The 26,838-nt window shown below is 49.0% G+C and overlaps 1 protein-coding gene across 1 annotated transcript in view; it reads left to right on the forward strand.

Moving 5' to 3' along the window:
• Positions 1 to 26,838, forward strand: part of LOC115104502 (disco-interacting protein 2 homolog C-like) — a 73,300-nt gene that overhangs the window by 17,287 nt on the left and 29,175 nt on the right. The window contains exon 22 of the mRNA XM_065007025.1: positions 8,886 to 9,087. Within this exon, the coding sequence (XP_064863097.1) occupies positions 8,886 to 9,087 (202 nt within the window). The remainder of the gene's footprint in view (positions 1 to 8,885; positions 9,088 to 26,838) is intronic.

Below are 26,838 nucleotides of genomic sequence, written 5' to 3' on the forward strand. Positions count from 1 at the left end.
ACAACCATAATGTAGGTAACACTACCTCAACACGACCATAATGTAGGTAACACTACCTCAACACAACCATAATGTAGGTAACACTACCTCAACACGACCATAATGTAGGTAACACTACCTCAACACAACCATAATGTAGGTAACACTACCTCAACACGACCATAATGTAGGTAACACTACCTCAACACGACCATAATGTAGGTAACACTACCTCAACATGACCACAGTACGACCATAATGTAGGTAACACCACTGCAACACGACCACAGTACGATCATAATGTAGGTAACACTACCTCAACACGACCATAATGTAGGTAACACTACCTCAACATGACCACAGTACGACCATAATGTAGGTAACACCACTGCAACACGACCACAGTACGATCATAATGTAGGTAACACCACTGCAACACGACCACAGTACGACCATAATGTAGGTAACACCACTGCAACACGACCACAGTACGACCATAATGTAGGTAACACTACCTCAACATGACCACAGTACGACCATAATGTAGGTAACACTACCTCAACATGACCACAGTACGACCATAATGTAGGTAACACTACCTCAACTCGACCATAATGTAGGTAACACTACCTCAACACAACCATAATGTAGGTAACACTACCTCAACTCGACCATAATGCAGGTAACACTACCTCAACATGACCACAGTACGACCATAATGTAGGTAACACCACTGCAACACGACCATAATGTAGGTAACACTACCTCAACACGACCATAATGCAGGTAACACTCCCTCAACACGACCATAATGCAGGTAACACTACCTCAACACGACCATAATGCAGGGAACACTACCTCAACACGACCATAATGCAGGTAACACTACCTCAACACAAACACAGTACGACCATAATGCAGGTAACACTACCTCAACACAAACACAGTACGAGCATAATGTAGGTAACACTACCTCAACACGACCATAATGCAGGTAACACTACCTCAACACGACCATAATGCAGGTAACACCACCTCAACACAAACACAGTACGATCATAATGTAGGTAACACCACTGCAACACGACCACAGTACGACCATAATGTAGGTAACACCACTGCAATACGATCACATTATGACCATAATGTAGGTAACACCACTGCAACACGACCACAGTACGACCATAATGTAGGTAACACCACTGCAACACGACCACAGTACGACCATAATGTAGGTAACACCACTGCAACACGACCACAGTACGACCATAATGTAGGTAACACCACTGCAACACGACCACAGTACGACCATAATGTAGGTAACACCACTGCAACACGACCACAGTATGACCATAATGTAGGTAACACCACTGCAACACGACCACAGTACGACCATAATGTAGGTAACACTACCTCAACATGACCACAGTACGACCATAATGTAGGTAACACCACTGCAACACGACCACAGTACGACCATAATGTAGGTAACACTACCTCAACACGACCACAGTACGACCATAATGTAGGTAACACTACCTCAACATGACCACAATACGACCATAATGTAGGTAACACCACTGCAACACGACCACAGTACGACCATAATGTAGGTAACACTACCTCAACATGACCACAGTACGACCATAATGTAGGTAACACCACCTCAACACGACCACAGTACGACCATAATGTAGGTAACACCACTGCAACACGACCACAGTACGACCATAATGTAGGTAACACTACCTCAACACTACCTCAACACGACCATAATGTAGGTAACACTACCTCAACACAACCATAATGTAGGTAACACTACCTCAACACTACCTCAACACAACCATAATGTAGGTAACACTACCTCAACACTACCTCAACACACCATAATGTAGGTAACACTACCTCAACACTACCAACACTACCTCAACACAACCATAATGTAGGTAACACTACCTCAACACAACCATAATGTAGGTAACACTACCTCAACACTACCTCAACACAACCATAATGTAGGTAACACTACCTCAACACTACCTCAACACTACCTCAACACGACCATAATGTAGGTAACACTACCTCAACACAACCATAATGTAGGTAACACTACCTCAACACGACCATAATGTAGGTAACACTACCTCAACACAACCATAATGTAGGTAACACTACCTCAACACGACCATAATGTAGGTAACACTACCTCAACACTACCTCAACACGACCATAATGTAGGTAACACTACCTCAACACTACCTCAACACGACCAACACTACCTCAACACTACCAACATGACCACAGTACGACCATAATGTAGGTAACACTACCTCAACACGACCATAATGTAGGTAACACTACCTCAACACAACCATAATGTAGGTAACACTACCTCAACACTACCTCAACACGACCATAATGTAGGTAACACTACCTCAACACTACCTCAACACGACCATAATGTAGGTAACACTACCTCAACACAACCATAATGTAGGTAACACTACCTCAACACTACCTCAACACAACCATAATGTAGGTAACACTACCTCAACACGACCATAATGTAGGTAACACTACCTCAACACAACCATAATGTAGGTAACACTACCTCAACACGACCATAATGTAGGTAACACTACCTCAACACAACCATAATGTAGGTAACACTACCTCAACACGACCATAATGTAGGTAACACTACCTCAACAACCATAATGTAGGACCTCAACATGACCACAGTACGACCATAATGTAGGTAACACCACTGCAACACGACCACAGTACGATCATAATGTAGGTAACACTACCTCAACACGACCATAATGTAGGTAACACTACCTCAACATGACCACAGTACGACCATAATGTAGGTAACACCACTGCAACACGACCACAGTACGATCATAATGTAGGTAACACCACTGCAACACGACCACAGTACGACCATAATGTAGGTAACACCACTGCAACACGACCACAGTACGACCATAATGTAGGTAACACTACCTCAACATGACCACAGTACGACCATAATGTAGGTAACACTACCTCAACATGACCACAGTACGACCATAATGTAGGTAACACTACCTCAACTCGACCATAATGTAGGTAACACTACCTCAACACAACCATAATGTAGGTAACACTACCTCAACTCGACCATAATGCAGGTAACACTACCTCAACATGACCACAGTACGACCATAATGTAGGTAACACCACTGCAACACGACCATAATGTAGGTAACACTACCTCAACACGACCATAATGCAGGTAACACTCCCTCAACACGACCATAATGCAGGTAACACTACCTCAACACGACCATAATGCAGGGAACACTACCTCAACACGACCATAATGCAGGTAACACTACCTCAACACAAACACAGTACGACCATAATGCAGGTAACACTACCTCAACACAAACACAGTACGAGCATAATGTAGGTAACACTACCTCAACACGACCATAATGCAGGTAACACTACCTCAACACGACCATAATGCAGGTAACACCACCTCAACACAAACACAGTACGATCATAATGTAGGTAACACCACTGCAACACGACCACAGTACGACCATAATGTAGGTAACACCACTCAACAATACGATCACATTATGACCATAATGTAGGTAACACCACTGCAACACGACCACAGTACGACCATAATGTAGGTAACACCACTGCAACACGACCACAGTACGACCATAATGTAGGTAACACCACTGCAACACGACCACAGTACGACCATAATGTAGGTAACACCACTGCAACACGACCACAGTACGACCATAATGTAGGTAACACCACTGCAACACGACCACAGTATGACCATAATGTAGGTAACACCACTGCAACACGACCACAGTACGACCATAATGTAGGTAACACTACCTCAACATGACCACACACTACCTCAACACGACCATAATGTAGGTAACACCACTGCAACACGACCACAGTACGACCATAATGTAGGTAACACTACCTCAACACGACCACAGTAACACCACTGACCATAATGTAGGTAACACTACCTCAACATGACCACAATACGACCATAATGTAGGTAACACCACTGCAACACGACCACAGTACGACCATAATGTAGGTAACACTACCTCAACATGACCACAGTACGACCATAATGTAGGTAACACCACCTCAACACGACCACAGTACGACCATAATGTAGGTAACACCACTGCAACACGACCACAGTACGACCATAATGTAGGTAACACTACCTCAACACAACCATAATGTAGGTAACACTACCTCAACACTACCTCAACACAACCATAATGTAGGTAACACTACCTCAACACAACCATAATGTAGGTAACACTACCTCAACACTACCTCAACACAACCATAATGTAGGTAACACTACCTCAACACTACCTCAACACTACCTCAACACGACCATAATGTAGGTAACACTACCTCAACACAACCATAATGTAGGTAACACTACCTCAACACGACCATAATGTAGGTAACACTACCTCAACACAACCATAATGTAGGTAACACTACCTCAACACGACCATAATGTAGGTAACACTACCTCAACACAACCATAATGTAGGTAACACTACCTCAACACTACCTCAACACGACCATAATGTAGGTAACACTACCTCAACACTACCTCAACACGACCATAATGTAGGTAACACTACCTCAACACTACCTCAACATGACCACAGTACGACCATAATGTAGGTAACACTACCTCAACACGACCATAATGTAGGTAACACTACCTTAACACAACCATAATGTAGGTAACACTACCTCAACACGACCATAATGTAGGTAACACTACCTCAACACTACCTCAACACGACCATAATGTAGGTAACACTACCTCAACACAACCATAATGTAGGTAACACTACCTCAACACTACCTCAACACAACCATAATGTAGGTAACACTACCTCAACACGACCATAATGTAGGTAACACTACCTCAACACAACCATAATGTAGGTAACACTACCTCAACACGACCATAATGTAGGTAACACTACCTCAACACAACCATAATGTAGGTAACACTACCTCAACACGACCATAATGTAGGTAACACTACCTCAACACGACCATAATGTAGGTAACACTACCTCAACATGACCACAGTACGACCATAATGTAGGTAACACCACTGCAACACGACCACAGTACGATCATAATGTAGGTAACACTACCTCAACACGAACATAATGTAGGTAACACTACCTCAACATGACCACAGTACGACCATAATGTAGGTAACACCACTGCAACACGACCACAGTACGATCATAATGTAGGTAACACCACTGCAACACGACCACAGTACGACCATAATGTAGGTAACACCACTGCAACACGACCACAGTACGACCATAATGTAGGTAACACTACCTCAACATGACCACAGTACGACCATAATGTAGGTAACACTACCTCAACATGACCACAGTACGACCATAATGTAGGTAACACTACCTCAACTCGACCATAATGTAGGTAACACTACCTCAACACAACCATAATGTAGGTAACACTACCTCAACTCGACCATAATGCAGGTAACACTACCTCAACATGACCACAGTACGACCATAATGTAGGTAACACCACTGCAACACGACCATAATGTAGGTAACACTACCTCAACACGACCATAATGCAGGTAACACTCCCTCAACACGACCATAATGCAGGTAACACTACCTCAACACGACCATAATGCAGGGAACACTACCTCAACACGACCATAATGCAGGTAACACTACCTCAACACAAACACAGTACGACCATAATGCAGGTAACACTACCTCAACACAAACACAGTACGAGCATAATGTAGGTAACACTACCTCAACACGACCATAATGCAGGTAACACTACCTCAACACGACCATAATGCAGGTAACACCACCTCAACACAAACACAGTACGATCATAATGTAGGTAACACTACCTCAACACGACCACAGTACGACCATAATGTAGGTAACACTACCTCAACATGACCACAATACGACCATAATGTAGGTAACACCACTGCAACACGACCACAGTACGACCATAATGTAGGTAACACTACCTCAACATGACCACAGTACGACCATAATGTAGGTAACACCACCTCAACACGACCACAGTATGACCATAATGTAGGTAACACCACTGCAACACAACCACAGTACGACCATAATGTAGGTAACACTACCTCAACATGACCACAGTACGACCATAATGTAGGTAACACTACCTCAACACGACCATAATGTAGGTAACACTACCTCAACACGACCATAATGTAGGTAACACCACTGCAATACGACCACAGTATGACCATAATGTAGGTAACACCACTGCAACACGACCACAGTACGACCATAATGTAGGTAACACTACCTCAACATGACCACAGTACGACCATAATGTAGGTAACACCACTGCAACACGACCACAGTACGACCATAATGTAGGTAACACTACCTCAACATGACCACAGTACGACCATAATGTAGGTAACACCACTGCAACACGACCACAGTACGACCATAATGTAGGTAACACCACTGCAACACGACCACAGTACGACCATAATGTAGGTAACACTACCTCAACACGACCATAATGTAGGTAACACTACCTCAACACGACCATAATGCAGGTAACACTACCTCAACACGACCATAATGCATGTAACACTACCTCAACACGACCATAATGCAGGTAACACTACCTCAACACGACCATAATGCAGGTAACACTACCTCAACACGACCATAATGCAGGTAACACTACCTCAACACGACCACAGTACGACCATAATGCAGGTAACACTACCTCAACACGACCACAGTACGACCATAATGCAGGTAACACCACCTCAACACGACCACAGTGCGACCATAATGTAGGTAACACCACCTCAACACGACCACAGTACGACCATAATGCACTACCTCAACACAACCATAATGTAGGTTACACTACCTCAACACGACCATAATGTAGGTAACACTACCTCAACACGACCATAATGTAGGTTACACTACCTCAACACGACCATAATGTAGGTAACACTCCCTCAACACGACCATAATGTAATTAACACTACCTCAACACAACCATAATGCAGGTAACACTACCTCAACACGACCATAATGTAGGTAACACTACCTCAACACGACCACAGTACGACCATAATGCAGGTAACACCACCTCAACACGACCACAGTGCGACCATAATGTAGGTAACACCACCTCAACACGACCACAGTACGACCATAATGCACTACCTCAACACAACCATAATGTAGGTAACACTACCTCAACACGACCATAATGTAGGTTACACTACCTCAACACGACCATAATGTAGGTAACACCACTGCAATACGACCACAGTATGACCATAATGTAGGTAACACCACTGCAACACGACCACAGTACGACCATAATGTAGGTAACACCACTGCAACACGACCACAGTACGACCATAATGTAGGTAACACTACCTCAACATGACCACAGTACGACCATAATGTAGGTAACACTACCTCAACACGACCATAATGCAGGTAACACTACCTCAACACGACCATAATGCAGGTAACACTACCTCAACACGACCATAATGCAGGTAACACTACCTCAACACGACCATAATGCAGGTAACACTACCTCAACACGACCACAGTGCGACCATAATGTAGCTAACACCACCTCAACACGACCACAGTACGACCATAATGCACTACCTCAACACAACCATAATGTAGGTTACACTACCTCAACACGACCATAATGTAGGTAACACTACCTCAACACGACCATAATGTAGGTTACACTACCTCAACACGACCATAATGTAGGTAACACTCCCTCAACACGACCATAATGTAATTAACACTACCTCAACACAACCATAATGCAGGTAACACTACCTCAACACGACCATAATGTAGGTAACACTACCTCAACACGACCACAGTACGACCATAATGCAGGTAACACCACCTCAACACGACCACAGTGCGACCATAATGTAGGTAACACCACCTCAACACGACCACAGTACGACCATAATGCACTACCTCAACACAACCATAATGTAGGTTACACTACCTCAACACGACCATAATGTAGGTAACACTACCTCAACACGACCATAATGTAGGTTACACTACCTCAACACGACCATAATGTAGGTAACACTCCCTCAACACGACCATAATGTAATTAACACTACCTCAACACAACCATAATGCAGGTAACACTACCTCAACACGACCATAATGTAATTAACACTACCTCAACACGACCATAATGTAATTAACACTACCTCAACACAACCATAATGTAGGTAACACCACCTCAACACGACCATAATGTAGGTAACACTACCTGAACACGACTACAGTATGACCATAATGTAGGTAATACCACCTCAACACCACGTCAACGCCACCACAATTTAGGTAACACTACCTCAACACGACCATAATGTAGGTAACACCACCTCAACACGACCACAGTACGACCATAATGCAGGTAAAACTACCTCAACATGACCACAGTACGACCATAATGCATGTAACACCACCTCAACACGACCACAGTACGACCATAATGCAGGTAAAACTACCTCAAGACCACAGTACGACCATAATGCATGTAACACCACCTCAACACGACCACAGTACGACCATAATGCAGGTAAAATTACCTCAAGACCACAGTACGACCATAATGCAACCAGAACACAGACCTGTAAAAATGTTGCACTCATCAGTTTTTTACACTACTTTTGAACTGACAGCAGAGTTTTTTTTGTTCATGATCTCTTGACTCCTCCTCTGTGTGTGTGTGATTGACAGGCGATAGACAGTATCCATGGTGTGGGTGTGTTCTGCCTGGGGTTAGTTCCAGCCAACACCCTCCCTAAGACCCCCCTGGGGGGTATACACCTGTCTGAGACCAAACAGCTGTACCTGGAGGGGGGGCTGCACCCCTGTAACGTGCTCATGTGTCCTCACACCTGTGTTACCAACCTGCCCAAACCACGACAGAAACAACCAGGTGAGACAGACAGAGAAAAATATAGAGAGAGAGAGACAGAGAGAGTAAGAGGGACCTAGAGACGGAGCTAGAGAGAGACAGAGACAGTGAGAGGGACCTAGAGACGGAGCTAGAGAGAAACAGAGAGAGGGACCTAGAGACAGCTAGAGAGAGACAGTGAGAGTGAGAGGGATCTAAAGACAGCTAGAGAGAGACAGAGACAGTGGGAGGGATCTAGAGACGGAGCTAGAGAGAGACAGAGAGAGTGAGAGGGATCTAGAGACAGCTAGAGAGAGACAGAGAGAGTGAGAGGGATCTAAAGACAGCTAGAGAGAGACAGAGACAGTGGGAGGGATCTAGAGACGGAGCTAGAGAGAGACAGAGAGAGTGAGAGGGATCTAGAGACAGCTAGAGAGAGACAGAGACAGTGGGAGGGATCTAGAGACAGCTAGAGAGAGACAGTGAGAGTGAGAAGGATCTAAAGACAGCTAGAGAGAGACAGAGACAGTGGGAGGGATCTAGAGACGGAGCTAGAGAGAGACAGAGAGAGTGAGAGGGACCTAGAGACAGCTAGAGAGAGACAGTGAGAGTGAGAGGGATCTAAAGACAGCTAGAGAGAGACAGAGACAGTGGGAGGGATCTAGAGACGGAGCTAGAGAGAGACAGAGAGAGTGAGAGGGATCTAGAGACAGCTAGAGAGAGACAGAGACAGTGGGAGGGATCTAGAGACGGAGCTAGAGAGAGACAGAGAGAGTGAGAGGGATCTAGAGACAGCTAGAGAGAGACAGAGAGAGTGAGAGGGATCTAGAGACAGCTAGAGAGAGACAGAGACAGTGAGAGGGACCTAGAGACGGAGCTAGAGAGAGACAGAGAGAGTGAGAGGGACCTAGAGACAGCTAGAGAGAGACAGTGAGAGTGAGAGGGATCTAGAGACAGCTAGAGAGAGACAGAGACAGTGAGAGGGACCTAGAGACGGAGCTAGAGAGAGACAGAGAGAGTGAGAGGGATCTAGAGACAGCTAGAGAGAGACAGAGAGAGTGAGAGGGATCTAGAGAGAGACAGAGAGAGTGAGAGGGACCTAGAGACAGCTAGAGAGAGACAGTGAGAGTGAGAGGGATCTAAAGACAGCTAGAGAGAGACAGAGAGAGTGAGAGGGATCTAGAGACGGAGCTAGAGAGAGACAGAGAGAGTGAGAGGGATCTAGAGACAGCTAGAGAGAGACAGAGAGAGTGAGAGGGATCTAGAGACAGCTAGAGAGAGACAGAGACAGTGAGAGGGACCTAGAGACAGCTAGAGAGAGACAGAGAGAGTGAGAGGGACCTAGAGACGGAGCTAGAGAGAGACAGAGAGAGTGAGAGGGACCTAGAGACAGCTAGAGAGAGACAGTGAGAGTGAGAGGGATCTAGAGACAGCTAGAGAGAGACAGAGACAGTGAGAGGGATCTAGAGACAGCTAGAGAGAGACAGAGAGAGTGAGAGGGATCTAGAGAGAGACAGAGAGAGTGAGAGGGACCTAGAGACAGCTAGAGAGAGACAGTGAGAGTGAGAGGGATCTAAAGACAGCTAGAGAGAGACAGAGAGAGTGAGAGGGATCTAGAGAGAGACAGAGAGAGAGTGAGAGGGATCTAGAGACAGCTAGAGAGAGACAGAGAGAGTGAGAGGGACCTAGAGACGGAGCTAGAGGGAGACAGAGAGAGTGAGAGGGACCTAGAGACGGAGCTAGAGAGAGACAGAGAGAGTGAGAGGGATCTAGAGACAGCTAGAGAGAGACAGAGAGAGTGAGAGGGATCTAGAGAGAGACAGAGAGAGAGTGAGAGGGATCTAGAGACAGCTAGAGAGAGACAGAGAGAGTGAGAGGGACCTAGAGACGGAGCTAGAGGGAGAGTGTGAGAGGGATCTAGAGACAGTAGGGGAGACAGAGAGAGTGAGAGGGACCTAGGGGGCAGAGAGAGTGAGAGGGACCTAGAGACGGAGCTAGAGAGAGACAGAGAGAGTCAGAGGGACCTAGAGACAGCTAGAGAGAGACAGAGATAGTGAGAGGGACCTAGAGACAGCTAGAGAGAGACAGAGACAGTGAGAGGGATCTAGAGACAGCTAGGGAGAGACAGAGAGAGTGAGAGGGATCTAGAGACAGAGAGAGACAGAGAGAGACAGTGAGAGGGATCTAGAGACAGCTAGAGAGAGACAGAGAGAGTGAGAGGGATCTAGAGAGAGACAGAGAGAGAGTGAGAGGGATCTAGAGACAGCTAGAGAGAGACAGTGAGAGTGAGAGGGATCTAGAGACAGCTAGAGAGAGACAGTGAGAGTGAGAGGGATCTAGAGACGGAGCTAGAGAGAGACAGAGAGAGGATCTAGAGAGAGGGAGACTAGAGACAGCTAGAGAGAGACAGTGAGAGTGAGAGGGATCTAGAGACAGCTAGAGAGAGACAGAGAGAGTGAGAGGGATCTAGAGACAGCTAGAGAGAGACAGAGAGAGTGAGAGGGATCTAGAGACAGCTAGAGAGAGACAGAGACAGTGAGAGGGACCTAGAGACGGCTAGAGAGAGACAGAGACAGTGAGAGGGACCTAGAGACGGAGCTAGAGAGAGACAGAGAGAGTGAGAGGGACCTAGAGACAGCTAGAGAGAGACAGTGAGAGTGAGAGGGATCTAGAGACAGCTAGAGAGAGACAGAGACAGTGAGAGGGACCTAGAGACGGAGCTAGAGAGAGACAGAGAGAGTGAGAGGGATCTAGAGACAGCTAGAGAGAGACAGAGAGAGTGAGAGGGATCTAGAGAGAGACAGAGAGAGTGAGAGGGACCTAGAGACAGCTAGAGAGAGACAGTGAGAGTGAGAGGGATCTAAAGACAGCTAGAGAGAGACAGAGAGAGTGAGAGGGATCTAGAGACGGAGCTAGAGAGAGACAGAGAGAGTGAGAGGGATCTAGAGACAGCTAGAGAGAGACAGAGAGAGTGAGAGGGATCTAGAGACAGCTAGAGAGAGACAGAGACAGTGAGAGGGACCTAGAGACGGCTAGAGAGAGACAGAGAGAGTGAGAGGGACCTAGAGACGGAGCTAGAGAGAGACAGAGAGAGTGAGAGGGACCTAGAGACAGCTAGAGAGAGACAGTGAGAGTGAGAGGGATCTAGAGACAGCTAGAGAGAGACAGAGACAGTGAGAGGGATCTAGAGACAGCTAGAGAGAGACAGAGAGAGTGAGAGGGATCTAGAGAGAGACAGAGAGAGTGAGAGGGACCTAGAGACAGCTAGAGAGAGACAGTGAGAGTGAGAGGGATCTAAAGACAGCTAGAGAGAGACAGAGAGAGTGAGAGGGATCTAGAGAGAGACAGAGAGAGAGTGAGAGGGATCTAGAGACAGCTAGAGAGAGACAGAGAGAGTGAGAGGGACCTAGAGACGGAGCTAGAGGGAGACAGAGAGAGTGAGAGGGACCTAGAGACGGAGCTAGAGAGAGAGAGAGAGAGTGAGAGGGATCTAGAGACAGCTAGAGAGAGACAGAGAGAGTGAGAGGGATCTAGAGAGAGACAGAGAGAGAGTGAGAGGGATCTAGAGACAGCTAGAGAGAGACAGAGAGAGTGAGAGGGACCTAGAGAGACGAGAGAGCTAGAGGGAGACAGAGAGAGTGAGAGGGACCTAGAGACGGAGCTAGAGAGACAGTGAGAGAGGGATCTAGAGACAGCTAGGGGAGCAGAGAGAGTGAGAGGGACCTAGAGACAGCTAGAGAGAGACAGAGAGAGTGAGAGGACCTAGAGACAGCTAGAGAGAGACAGAGATAGTGAGAGGGCTAGAGACAGCTAGACAGAGACAGAGACAGTGAGAGGGATCTAGAGACAGCTAGGGAGAGACAGAGAGAGTGAGAGGGATCTAGAGAGAGACAGAGAGAGACAGTGAGAGGGATCTAGAGACAGCTAGAGAGAGACAGAGAGAGTGAGAGGGATCTAGAGAGAGACAGAGAGAGAGTGAGAGGGATCTAGAGACAGCTAGAGAGAGACAGAGAGAGTGAGAGGGACCTAGAGACGGAGCTAGAGGGAGACAGAGAGAGTGAGAGGGACCTAGAGAGCTAGGAGCTAGAGAGAGAGACAGAGAGAGTGAGAGGGATCTAGAGACAGCTAGAGAGAGACAGAGAGAGTGAGAGGGATCTAGAGAGAGACTGAGAGGGATCTAGAGACAGCTAGAGAGAGACAGAGAGAGTGAGAGGGACCTAGAGACAGAGCTAGAGGGAGACAGAGAGAGGGACCTAGAGACAGAGCTAGAGGGAGAGTGAGAGAGGGATCTAGAGACAGCTAGGGGGGGCAGAGAGAGTGAGAGGGACCTAGAGACGGAGCTAGAGAGAGACAGAGAGAGTGAGAGGGACCTAGAGACAGCTAGAGAGAGACAGAGATAGTGAGAGGGACCTAGAGACAGCTAGAGAGAGACAGAGACAGTGAGAGGGATCTAGAGACAGCTAGGGAGAGACAGAGAGAGTGAGAGGGATCTAGAGAGAGACAGAGAGAGACAGTGAGAGGGATCTAGAGACAGCTAGAGAGAGACAGAGAGAGTGAGAGGGATCTAGAGAGAGACAGAGAGAGAGTGAGAGGGATCTAGAGACAGCTAGAGAGAGACAGTGAGAGTGAGAGGGATCTAGAGACAGCTAGAGAGAGACAGTGAGAGTGAGAGGGATCTAGAGACGGAGCTAGAGAGAGACAGAGAGAGTGAGAGGGATCTAGAGACAGCTAGAGAGAGACAGTGAGAGTGAGAGGGATCTAGAGACAGCTAGAGAGAGACAGTGAGAGTGAGAGGGATCTAGAGACAGCTAGAGAGAGACAGAGAGAGTGAGAGGGATCTAGAGACGGAACTAGAGAGAGACAGAGAGAGTGAGAGGGATCTAGAGACAGCTAGAGAGAGACAGAGAGAGTGAGAGGGATCTAGAGACAGCTAGAGAGAGACAGAGAGAGTGAGAGGGATCTAGAGACAGCTAGAGAGAGACAGAGACAGTGAGAGGGACCTAGAGACGGCTAGAGAGAGACAGAGACAGTGAGAGGGACCTAGAGACGGAGCTAGAGAGAGACAGAGAGAGTGAGAGGGACCTAGAGACAGCTAGAGAGAGACAGTGAGAGTGAGAGGGATCTAGAGACAGCTAGAGAGAGACAGAGACAGTGAGAGGGACCTAGAGACGGAGCTAGAGAGAGACAGAGAGAGTGAGAGGGATCTAGAGACAGCTAGAGAGAGACAGAGAGAGTGAGAGGGATCTAGAGACAGCTAGAGAGAGACAGAGAGAGTGAGAGGGATCTAGAGACAGCTAGAGAGAGACAGAGAGAGTGAGAGGGATCTAGAGACAGCTAGAGAGAGACAGAGAGAGTGAGAGGGATCTAGAGACAGCTAGAGAGAGACAGAGAGAGTGAGAGGGATCTAGAGACAGCTAGAGAGAGACAGAGAGAGTGAGAGGGACCTAGAGACAGAGCTAGAGAGAGACAGAGCTGAGAGGGATCTAGAGACAGAGCTAGAGGGAGACAGAGAGAGTGAGAGGGACCTAGAGACGGAGCTAGAGAGAGACAGAGAGAGTGAGAGGGACCTAGAGACAGCTAGAGAGAGACAGAGAGAGTGAGAGGGACCTAGAGACAGCTAGAGAGAGACAGAGAGAGTGAGAGGGATCTAGAGACAGCTAGAGAGAGACAGAGAGAGTGAGAGGGCTAGAGAGAGACATAGAGAGTGAGAGGGATCTAGAGACAGCTAGAGGGAGACAGAGAGAGTGAGAGGGACCTAGAGAGAGACAGAGAGAGTGAGAGGGATCTAAAGACAGCTAGAGAGAGACAGTGAGAGTGAGAGGGATCTAGAGACAGCTAGAGAGAGACAGAGAGAGTGAGAGGGACCTAGAGACGGAGCTAGAGAGAGACAGAGAGAGTGAGAGGGATCTAGAGACAGCTAGAGAGAGACAGAGAGAGTGAGAGGGATCCAGAGACAGCTAGAGAGAGACAGAGAGAGTGAGAGGGATCTAGAGACAGCTAGAGAGAGACAGAGAGAGTGAGAGGGATCTAGAGACGGAGCTAGAGAGAGACAGAGAGAGTGAGAGGGATCTAGAGACAGCTAGAGAGAGACAGAGAGAGTGAGAGGGATCTAGAGACAGCTAGAGAGAGACAGAGAGAGTGAGAGGGATCTAGAGACAGCTAGAGAGAGACAGAGAGAGTGAGAGGGATCTAGAGACAGCTAGAGAGAGACAGAGAGAGTGAGAGGGACCTAGAGACGGAGCTAGAGAGAGACATAGAGAGTGAGAGGGACCTAGAGACAGCTAGATAGAGACAGGGAGAGTGAGAGGGATCTAGAGACAGCTAGAGAGAGACAGAGAGAGTGAGAGGGATCTAGAGACAGCTAGAGAGAGACAGAGAGAGTGAGAGGGATCTAGAGAGGGAGAGAGAGAGAGGGGGACCTAGAGACGAAGCTAGAGGGAGACAGAGAGAGTGAGAGGGATCTAGAGACAGCTAGAGAGAGACAGAGAGAGTGAGAGGGATCTAGAGAGAGACAGAGAGAGTGAGAGGGATCTAGAGACAGCTAGAGAGAGACAGAGAGAGTGAGAGGGATCTAGAGACAGCTAGAGAGAGAGACAGAGAGAGTGAGAGGGATCTAGAGGGAGCCTAGAGAGAGACAGAGAGAGTGAGAGGGATCTAGAGACAGCTAGAGAGAGACAGAGAGAGTGAGAGAGGACCTGAGAGAGACAGCTAGAGGGAGACAGAGAGAGTGAGAGGGACCTAGAGACGGAGCTAGAGAGACAGAGAGAGTGAGAGAGACCTAGAGGAGCAGAGAGAGTGAGAGGATCTAGAGACAGCTAGAGGGACAGAGAGAGTGAGAGGGACCTAGAGACAGCTAGAGAGAGACAGAGAGAGTGAGAGGGACCTAGAGACAGCTAGAGAGAGACAGAGAGAGTGAGAGGGACCTAGAGACAGCTAGAGAGAGACAGAGACAGTGAGAGGGATCTAGAGACAGCTAGAGAGAGACAGAGAGAGTGAGAGGGATCTAGAGACGGAGCAGAGAGAGACAGTGAGAGGGATCTAGAGACAGCTAGAGACAGAGAGAGTGAGAGGGATCTAGAGAGAGACAGTGAGAGTGAGAGGGATCTAGAGACAGCTAGAGAGAGACAGAGAGAGTGAGAGGGATCTAGAGACGGAGCTAGAGAGAGACAGAGAGAGTGAGAGGGAGAGACGGAGCTAGAGAGAGACAGTGAGAGGGATCTAGAGACAGCTAGAGAGAGACAGAGAGAGTGAGAGGGATCTAGAGACAGCTAGAGAGAGACAGAGACAGTGAGAGGGACCTAGAGACGGCTAGAGAGAGACAGAGAGAGTGAGAGGGACCTAGAGACGGAGCTAGAGAGAGACAGAGAGAGTGAGAGGGACCTAGAGACAGCTAGAGAGAGACAGTGAGAGTGAGAGGGATCTAGAGACAGCTAGAGAGAGACAGAGACAGTGAGAGGGATCTAGAGACAGCTAGAGAGAGACAGAGAGAGTGAGAGGGATCTAGAGAGAGACAGAGAGAGTGAGAGGGACCTAGAGACAGCTAGAGAGAGACAGTGAGAGTGAGAGGGATCTAAAGACAGCTAGAGAGAGACAGAGAGAGTGAGAGGGATCTAGAGAGAGACAGAGAGAGAGTGAGAGGGATCTAGAGACAGCTAGAGAGAGACAGAGAGAGTGAGAGGGACCTAGAGACGGAGCTAGAGGGAGACAGAGAGAGTGAGAGGGACCTAGAGACGGAGCTAGAGAGAGACAGAGAGAGTGAGAGGGATCTAGAGACAGCTAGAGAGAGACAGAGAGAGTGAGAGGGATCTAGAGAGAGACAGAGAGAGAGTGAGAGGGATCTAGAGACAGCTAGAGAGAGACAGAGAGAGTGAGAGGGACCTAGAGACGGAGCTAGAGGGAGACAGAGAGAGTGAGAGGGACCTAGAGACGGAGCTAGAGAGAGAGTGTGAGAGGGATCTAGAGACAGCTAGGGGGGGCAGAGAGAGTGAGAGGGACCTAGAGACGGAGCTAGAGAGAGACAGAGAGAGTGAGAGGGACCTAGAGACAGCTAGAGAGAGACAGAGATAGTGAGAGGGACCTAGAGACAGCTAGAGAGAGACAGAGACAGTGAGAGGGATCTAGAGACAGCTAGGGAGAGACAGAGAGAGTGAGAGGGATCTAGAGAGAGACAGAGAGAGACAGTGAGAGGGATCTAGAGACAGCTAGAGAGAGACAGAGAGAGTGAGAGGGATCTAGAGAGAGACAGAGAGAGAGTGAGAGGGATCTAGAGACAGCTAGAGAGAGACAGAGAGAGTGAGAGGGACCTAGAGACGGAGCTAGAGGGAGACAGAGAGAGTGAGAGGGACCTAGAGACGGAGCTAGAGAGAGAGAGTGAGAGGGATCTAGAGACAGCTAGGGGGGGCAGAGAGAGTGAGAGGGACCTAGAGACGGAGCTAGAGAGAGACAGAGAGAGTGAGAGGGATCTAGAGACAGCTAGAGAGAGACAGAGAGAGTGAGAGGGACCTAGAGACAGCTAGAGAGAGACAGAGAGAGTGAGAGGGACCTAGAGACGGAGCTAGAGGGAGACAGAGAGAGTGAGAGGGACCTAGAGACAGCTAGAGAGAGACAGAGACAGTGAGAGGGATCTAGAGACAGCTAGAGAGAGACAGTGAGAGTGAGAAGGATCTAAAGACAGCTAGAGAGAGACAGAGACAGTGGGAGGGATCTAGAGACGGAGCTAGAGAGAGACAGAGAGAGTGAGAGGGACCTAGAGACAGCTAGAGAGAGACAGTGAGAGTGAGAGGGATCTAAAGACAGCTAGAGAGAGACAGAGACAGTGGGAGGGATCTAGAGACGGAGCTAGAGAGAGACAGAGAGAGTGAGAGGGACCTAGAGACAGCTAGAGAGAGACAGTGAGAGTGAGAGGGATCTAAAGACAGCTAGAGAGAGACAGAGACAGTGAGAGGGATCTAGAGACGGAGCTAGAGAGAGACAGAGAGAGTGAGAGGGATCTAGACACAGCTAGAGAGAGACAGAGAGAGTGAGAGGGACCTAGAAACAGAGAGAGAGAGGGGGACCTAGAGACGGAGCTAGAGAGTGACAGAGAGAGGGGGGGGGACCTAGAGACGGAGCTAGAGAGAGACAGAGAGAGTGAGAGGGATCTAGAGAGGGAGCTAGAGAGAGACAGAGAGAGTGAGAGGACCTAGAGACAGCTAGAGAGAGACAGTGAGAGTGAGAGGGATCTAGAGACAGCTAGAGAGAGACAGAGAGAGTGAGAGGGATCTAGAGACAGCTAGAGAGAGACAGAGAGAGTGAGAGGGACCTAGAGACGGAGCTAGAGAGAGACAGAGAGAGTGAGAGGGATCTAGAGACGGAGCTAGAGAGAGACAGAGAGAGTGAGAGGGATCTAGAGACAGCTAGAGAGAGACAGAGAGAGTGAGAGGGATCTAGAGACAGCTAGAGAGAGACAGAGAGAGTGAGAGGGACCTAGAGACGGGCTAGAGAGAGACAGAGACAGTGAGAGGGATCTAGAGACAGCTAGAGAGAGACAGAGAGAGTGAGAGGGACCTAGAGACAGCTAGAGAGAGAGACAGTGAGAGTGGGAGAGGGATCTAGAGACAGCTAGAGAGAGACAGAGACAGTGAGAGGGACCTAGAGACGGAGCTAGAGAGAGACAGAGAGAGTGAGAGGGATCTAGAGACAGCTAGAGAGAGACAGAGAGAGTGAGAGGGATCTAGAGAGAGAGAGAGAGTGAGAGGGACCTAGAGACAGCTAGAGAGAGACAGTGAGAGTGAGAGGGATCTAAAGACAGCTAGAGAGAGACAGAGAGAGTGAGAGGGATCTAGAGACAGCTAGAGAGAGACAGAGAGAGTGAGAGGGATCTAGAGACAGCTAGAGAGAGACAGAGAGAGTGAGAGGGATCTAGAGACAGCTAGAGAGAGACAGAGACAGTGAGAGGGACCTAGAGACGGCTAGAGAGAGACAGAGAGAGTGAGAGGGACCTAGAGACGGAGCTAGAGAGAGACAGAGAGAGTGAGAGGGACCTAGAGACAGCTAGAGAGAGACAGTGAGAGTGAGAGGGATCTAGAGACAGCTAGAGAGAGACAGAGACAGTGAGAGGGATCTAGAGACAGCTAGAGAGAGACAGAGAGAGTGAGAGGGATCTAGAGAGAGACAGAGAGAGTGAGAGGGACCTAGAGACAGCTAGAGAGAGACAGTGAGAGTGAGAGGGATCTAAAGACAGCTAGAGAGAGACAGAGAGAGTGAGAGGGATCTAGAGAGAGACAGAGAGAGAGTGAGAGGGATCTAGAGACAGCTAGAGAGAGACAGAGAGAGTGAGAGGGACCTAGAGACGGAGCTAGAGGGAGACAGAGAGAGTGAGAGGGACCTAGAGACAGCTAGAGAGAGACAGAGAGAGTGAGAGGGACCTAGAGACGGAGCTAGAGAGAGAGAGTGAGAGGGATCTAGAGACAGAGACAGAGAGAGAGTGAGAGGGATCTAGAGACAGCTAGAGAGAGACAGAGAGAGTGAGAGGGACCTAGAGACAGCTAGAGAGAGACAGAGAGAGTGAGAGGGACCTAGAGACGGAGCTAGAGAGAGAGAGTGAGAGGGATCTAGAGACAGCTAGGGGGGGCAGAGAGAGTGAGAGGGACCTAGAGACGGAGCTAGAGAGAGACAGAGAGAGTGAGAGGGACCTAGAGACAGCTAGAGAGAGACAGAGATAGTGAGAGGGACCTAGAGACAGAGAGAGAGACAGAGACAGTGAGAGGGATCTAGAGACAGCTAGGGAGAGACAGAGAGAGTGAGAGGGATCTAGAGAGAGACAGAGAGAGACAGTGAGAGGGATCTAGAGACAGCTAGAGAGAGACAGAGAGAGTGAGAGGGATCTAGAGAGAGACAGAGAGAGAGTGAGAGGGATCTAGAGACAGCTAGAGAGAGACAGAGAGAGTGAGAGGGACCTAGAGACGGAGCTAGAGGGAGACAGAGAGAGTGAGAGGGACCTAGAGACGGAGCTAGAGAGAGAGAGAGAGGGATCTAGAGACAGCTAGAGGGCAGAGAGAGAGAGGGACCTAGAGACGGAGCTAGAGAGACAGAGAGAGTGAGAGGGATCTAGAGACAGCTAGAGAGAGACAGAGAGAGTGAGAGGGACCTAGAGACAGCTAGAGAGAGACAGAGAGAGTGAGAGGGACCTAGAGACGGAGCTAGAGGGAGACAGAGAGAGTGAGAGGGACCTAGAGACAGCTAGAGAGAGACAGAGACAGTGAGAGGGATCTAGAGACAGCTAGAGAGAGACAGAGAGAGTGAGAGGGATCTAGAGACAGCTAGAGAGAGACAGTGAGAGGGATCTAGAGACAGCTAGAGAGAGACAGAGAGAGTGAGAGGGATCTAGAGAGAGACAGAGAGAGAGTGAGAGGGATCTAGAGACAGCTAGAGAGAGACAGAGAGAGTGAGAGGGATCTAGAGACAGCTAGGGGAGACAGAGAGAGTGAGAGGGACCTAGAGACGGAGCAGAGAGAGAGAGTGAGAGGGACCTAGAGACAGCTAGAGAGACAGAGAGAGTGAGAGGGACCTAGAGACGGAGCTAGAGGGAGACAGAGAGAGTGAGAGGGACCTAGAGACAGCTAGAGAGAGACAGAGAGAGTGAGAGGGACCTAGAGACGGAGCTAGAGGGAGACAGAGAGAGTGAGAGGGATCTAGAGACAGCTAGAGAGAGACAGAGAGAGTGAGAGGGACCTAGAGACAGCTAGAGAGAGACAGAGAGTGAGAGGGATCTAGAGACAGCTAGGGACCTAGAGAGAGCTAGAGAGACAGAGAGAGAGGGACCTAGAGGAGACTAGAGAGAGAGTGAGAGGGATCTAGAGACAGAGAGAGAGAGGGACCTAGAGACAGCTAGAGAGAGACAGAGAGAGTGAGAGGGACCTAGAGACGGAGCTAGAGAGAGAGAGTGAGAGGGATCTAGAGACAGCTAGGGGGGGCAGAGAGAGTGAGAGGGACCTAGAGACGGAGCTAGAGAGAGACAGAGAGAGAGTGAGAGGGATCTAGAGACAGCTAGAGAGAGACAGAGAGAGTGGGAGGCATCTAGAGACAACTAGAGAGAGACAGTGAGAGTGAGAGGGATCTAGAGACAGCTAGAGAGAGACAGAGACAGTGGGAGGCATCTAGAGACAACTAGAGAGAGACAGAGAGAGAGTGAGAGGGATCTAGAGACAGCTAGAGAGAGACAGTGAGAGTGAGAGGGATCTAGAGACAGAGAGAGAGGGGGACCTAGAGACGTAGCTAGAGAGAGTGAGAGGGACCTAGAGACGGAGCTAGAGGGAGACAGAGAGAGGGACCTAGAGACTGAGCTAGAGGGAGACAGAGAGAGTGAGAGGGACCTAGAGACAGAGCTAGAGAGAGACAGAGAGAGTCAGAGAGGGATCTAGAGACAGCTAGAGAGAGAGAGAGAGAGTGAGAGGGACCTAGAGACGGAGCTAGAGAGAGACAGAGAGAGTGAGAGGGACCTAGAGACAGCTAGAGAGAGACAGAGAGAGTGAGAGGGACCTAGAGACAGCTAGAGAGAGACAGAGAGAGAGGGACCTAGAGACAGCTAGAGAGAGACAGAGAGAGTGAGAGGGACCTAGAGACAGCTAGAGAGAGACAGAGAGAGTGAGAGGGATCTAGAGACAGCTAGAGAGAGACAGAGAGAGTGAGAGGGACCTAGAGAGAGACTGAGAGAGCTAGAGAGAGACAGAGACAGTGAGAGGGATCTAGAGACAGCTAGAGAGAGACAGAGAGAGTGAGAGGGATCTAGAGACAGCTAGAGAGAGACAGAGAGAGTGAGAGGGATCTAGAGACAGCTAGAGAGAGACAGTGAGAGTGAGAGGGATCTAGAGACAGCTAGAGACAGAGAGAGTGAGAGGGACCTAGAGACTAGAGAGCTAGAGAGAGGGACAGAGAGAGAGTGAGAGGGATCTAGAGACAGCTAGAGAGAGACAGAGAGAGTGAGAGGGACCTAGAGACAGCTAGAGAGAGACAGAGACAGTGGGAGGGACAGCTAGAGAGAGACAGAGAGAGTGAGAGGGATCTAGAGACAGCTAGAGAGAGACAGAGTGAGAGGGGAGACTAGAGAGAGACAGAGAGAGTGAGAGGGACCTAGAGACAGCTAGAGAGAGAGAGAGAGTGAGAGGGACCTAGAGACGGAGCAGAGGGAGTGAGAGGGACCTAGAGACTGAGCTAGAGAGAGACAGAGAGAGTGAGAGGGATCTAGAGGAGACAGTTTAGAGAGAACTTCTGAGAGTGAGAGGGATCTAGAGACAGCTGTTAAGAGAGACAGTGAGAGTGAGAGGGATCTAGAGACAGCTAGAGAGAGACAGAGAGTTTGAGAGGGTCTAAAGACGGAGCTGAAGAGAGACATTGAGAGACAGAGAGGATCTAGAGACAGAGCTAGAGAGAGACAGAGAGAGGAGAGGATCTAGAGACAGCTAGAGAGAGACAGAGAGAGTGAGAGGGATCTAGAGACAGCTAGAGAGAGACAGAGAGAGTGAGAGGGACCTAGAGACGAGCTAGAGAGAGACAGAGAGAGTGAGAGGGAGACGGAGCTAGAGAGACAGCTAGAGAGAGACAGAGAGAGTGAGAGGGACCTAGAGACAGCTAGAGAGAGACAGAGAGTGAGAGGGATCTAGAGACAGCTAGAGAGAGACAGAGAGAGTGAGAGGGATCTAGAGACGGAGCTAGAGAGAGACAGAGAGAGTGAGAGGGATCTAGAGACAGCTAGAGAGAGACAGAGAGAGTGAGAGGGATCTAGAGAGAGAGACAGAGAGAGTGAGAGGGATCTAGAGACAGAGAGAGACAGAGAGAGTGAGAGGGATCTAGAGACAGCTAGAGAGAGACAGAGAGAGTGAGAGGGATCTAGAGACAGCTAGAGAGAGACAGAGAGAGTGAGAGGGATCTAGAGACAGCTAGAGAGAGACAGAGAGAGTGAGAGGGATCTAGAGACAGCTAGAGAGAGAGACAGAGAGAGAGAGAGGACTAGAGACAGCTAGAGAGGAGACAGAGAGAGTGAGAGGGATCTAGAGAGCTAGAGAGACAGAGAGAGTGAGAGGGACCTAGAGACAGCTAGAGAGAGACAGTGAGAGTGAGAGGGATCTAGAGACAGCTAGAGAGAGACAGAGAGTGAGAGGGATCTAGAGACAGCTAGAGAGAGACAGAGAGAGTGAGAGGGATCTAGAGACAGCTAGAGAGAGACAGAGTGAGAGGGATCTAGAGACAGCTAGAGAGAGACAGAGAGAGTGAGAGGGACCTAGAGACAGCTAGAGAGAGACAGAGAGAGTGAGAGGGATCTAGAGACAGCTAGAGAGAGAGACAGAGAGAGTGAGAGGGATCTAGAGACAGCTAGAGGGGACAGAGAGAGTGAGAGGGACCTAGAGACAGCTAGAGAGAGACAGAGAGAGTGAGAGGGATCTAGAGACAGCTAGAGAGAGACAGAGAGAGTGAGAGGGATCTAGAGACAGACAGAGAGACAGTGAGAGTGAGAGGGATCTAGAGACAGCTAGAGAGAGACAGAGAGAGTGAGAGGGATCTAGAGACAGCTAGGGGGGGCAGAGAGAGTGAGAGGGACCTAGAGACGGAGCTAGAGAGAGACAGAGAGAGTGAGAGGGATCTAGAGACAGCTAGAGAGAGACAGAGAGAGTGAGAGGGATCTAGAGACAGCTAGGAGAGACAGAGAGAGTGAGAGGGACCTAGAGACAGCTAGAGAGAGACAGAGAGAGTGAGAGGGATCTAGAGACAGCTAGAGAGAGACAGAGAGAGTGAGAGGGATCTAGAGACAGCTAGAGAGAGACAGAGAGAGTGAGAGGGATCTAGAGACAGCTAGAGAGAGACAGAGAGAGTGAGAGGGATCTAGAGACAGCTAGAGAGAGACAGAGAGAGTGAGAGGGATCTAGAGACAGCTAGAGAGAGACAGAGAGAGTGAGAGGGATCTAGAGACAGCTAGAGAGAGACAGAGAGAGTGAGAGGGATCTAGAGACAGCTAGAGAGAGACAGAGAGAGTGAGAGGGATCTAGAGACAGCTAGAGAGAGACAGTGAGAGTGAGAGGGATCTAGAGACAGCTAGAGAGAGACAGAGAGAGTGAGAGGGATCTAGAGACGGAGCTAGAGAGAGACATAGAGAGTGAGAGGGATCTAGAGACAGCTAGAGGGAGACAGAGAGAGTGAGAGGGACCTAGAGAGAGACAGAGAGAGTGAGAGGGATCTAAAGACAGCTAGAGAGAGACAGTGAGAGTGAGAGGGATCTAGAGACAGCTAGAGAGAGACAGAGAGAGTGAGAGGGACCTAGAGACAGCTAGAGAGAGACAGAGAGAGTGAGAGGGATCTAGAGACAGCTAGAGAGAGACAGAGAGTGAGAGGGATCTAGAGACAGCTAGAGAGAGACAGAGAGAGTGAGAGGGATCTAGAGACAGCTAGAGAGAGACAGAGAGAGTGAGAGGGATCTAGAGACAGCTAGAGAGAGACAGAGAGAGTGAGAGGGATCTAAAGACAGCTAGAGAGAGACAGAGAGAGTGAGAGGGATCTAGAGACAGCTAGAGGGAGACAGAGAGAGTGAGAGGGATCTAGAGACAGCTAGAGAGAGACAGAGAGAGTGAGAGGGATCTAAAGACAGCTAGAGAGAGACAGAGAGAGTGAGAGGGATCTAGAGACAGCTAGAGAGAGACAGAGAGAGTGAGAGGGATCTAGAGACAGCTAGAGAGAGACAGAGAGAGTGAGAGGGACCTAGAGACGGAGCTAGAGAGAGACATAGAGAGTGAGAGGGATCTAGAGACAGCTAGAGAGAGACAGAGAGAGTGAGAGGGATCTAGAGACAGCTAGAGAGAGACAGTGAGAGTGAGAGGGATCTAGAGACAGCTAGAGAGAGACAGAGAGAGTGAGAGGGATCTAGAGACAGCTAGAGAGAGACAGAGAGAGTAGAGAGAGGGATCTAGAGACAGCTAGAGAGAGACAGTGAGATTGAGAGGCATCTAGAGACAGCTAGAGAGAGACAGAGTGAGAGTGAGAGGGATCTAGAGACAGCTAGAGAGAGACAGAGAGAGTGAGAGGGATCTAGAGACAGCTAGAGAGAGAGAGAGTGAGAGGGATCTAGAGACAGCTAGAGAGAGACAGAGAGAGTGAGAGGGATCTAGAGACAGCTAGAGAGACAGAGAGAGTGAGAGGGATCTAGAGACAGCTAGAGAGAGACAGAGAGAGTGAGAGGGATCTAGAGACAGCTAGAGAGAGACAGAGAGAGTGAGAGGGATCTAAAGACAGCTAGAGAGAGACAGTGAGAGTGAGAGGGATCTAGAGACAGCTAGAGAGAGACAGAGAGAGTGAGAGGGACCTAGAGACGGAGCTAGAGAGAGACAGAGAGAGTGAGAGGGACCTAGAGACAGCTAGAGAGAGACAGAGAGAGTGAGAGGGATCTAGAGACAGCTAGAGGAGACAGAGAGAGTGAGAGGGACCTAGAGACAGCTAGAGAGAGACAGAGAGAGTGAGAGGGATCTAGAGACAGCTAGAGAGAGACAGAGAGAGTGAGAGGGATCTAGAGACAGCTAGAGAGAGACAGAGAGAGTGAGAGGGATCTAGAGACAGCTAGAGAGAGAGACAGAGAGAGTGAGAGGGATCTAGAGACAGCTAGAGAGAGAGAGTGAGAGGGATCTAAAGACTAGAGACAGTGAGAGAGACTAGAGAGAGAGCTAGAGAGAGACAGAGACAGAGAGAGTGAGAGGGACCTAGAGACAGCTAGAGAGAGACAGAGAGAGTGAGAGGGATCTAGAGACAGCTAGAGAGAGACAGAGAGAGTGAGAGGGACCTAGAGACGGAGCTAGAGAGAGACAGAGAGAGTGAGAGGGATCTAGAGACAGCTAGAGAGAGACAGAGAGAGTGAGAGGGATCTAGAGACAGCTAGAGAGAGACAGAGAGAGTGAGAGGGATCTAGAGACAGCTAGAGAGAGACAGAGAGAGTGAGAGGGATCTAGAGACAGCTAGAGAGAGACAGTGAGAGGGATCTAGAGACAGCTAGAGAGAGACAGAGAGAGTGAGAGGGATCTAGAGACAGCTAGAGAGAGACAGAGAGAGTGAGAGGGATCTAGAGACGGAGCTAGAGAGAGACAGAGAGAGTGAGAGGGATCTAGAGACGGAGCTAGAGAGAGACAGAGAGAGTGAGAGGGATCTAGAGACAGCTAGAGAGAGACAGAGAGAGAGTGAGAGGGACCTAGAGACAGCTAGAGAGAGACAGTGAGAGTGAGAGGGATCTAGAGACAGCTAGAGAGAGACAGAGAGAGTGAGAGGGACCTAGAGACGGAGCTAGAGAGAGACAGTGAGAGTGAGAGGGATCTAGAGACGGAGCTAGAGAGAGACAGAGAGAGTGAGAGGGACCTAGAGACGGCTAGAGAGAGACAGAGAGAGTGAGAGGGACCTAGAGACGGAGCTAGAGACAGACAGAGAGAGTGAGAGGGACCTAGAGACGGAGCTAGAGAGAGACAGAGAGAGTGAGAGGGATCTAGAGACAGCTAGAGAGAGACAGAGAGAGTGAGAGGGATCTAGAGACGGAGCTAGAGAGAGACAGAGAGAGTGAGAGGGATCTAGAGACAGCTAGAGAGAGACAGAGAGAGAGGGATCTAGAGACAGCTAGAGAGAGACAGAGAGAGTGAGAGGGATCTAGAGACAGCTAGAGAGAGACAGAGAGAGAGGGATCTAGGGACAGCTAGAGAGAGCAGAGAGAGAGAGAGGGATCTAGAGACAGCTAGAGAGAGACAGAGAGAGAGTGAGAGGGATCTAGAGACAGCTAGAGAGAGACAGAGAGAG

This window comes from Oncorhynchus nerka, linkage group LG22 (genome assembly GCF_034236695.1).
Source record: "Oncorhynchus nerka isolate Pitt River linkage group LG22, Oner_Uvic_2.0, whole genome shotgun sequence".
Lineage (NCBI taxonomy): Eukaryota > Metazoa > Chordata > Actinopteri > Salmoniformes > Salmonidae > Oncorhynchus > Oncorhynchus nerka.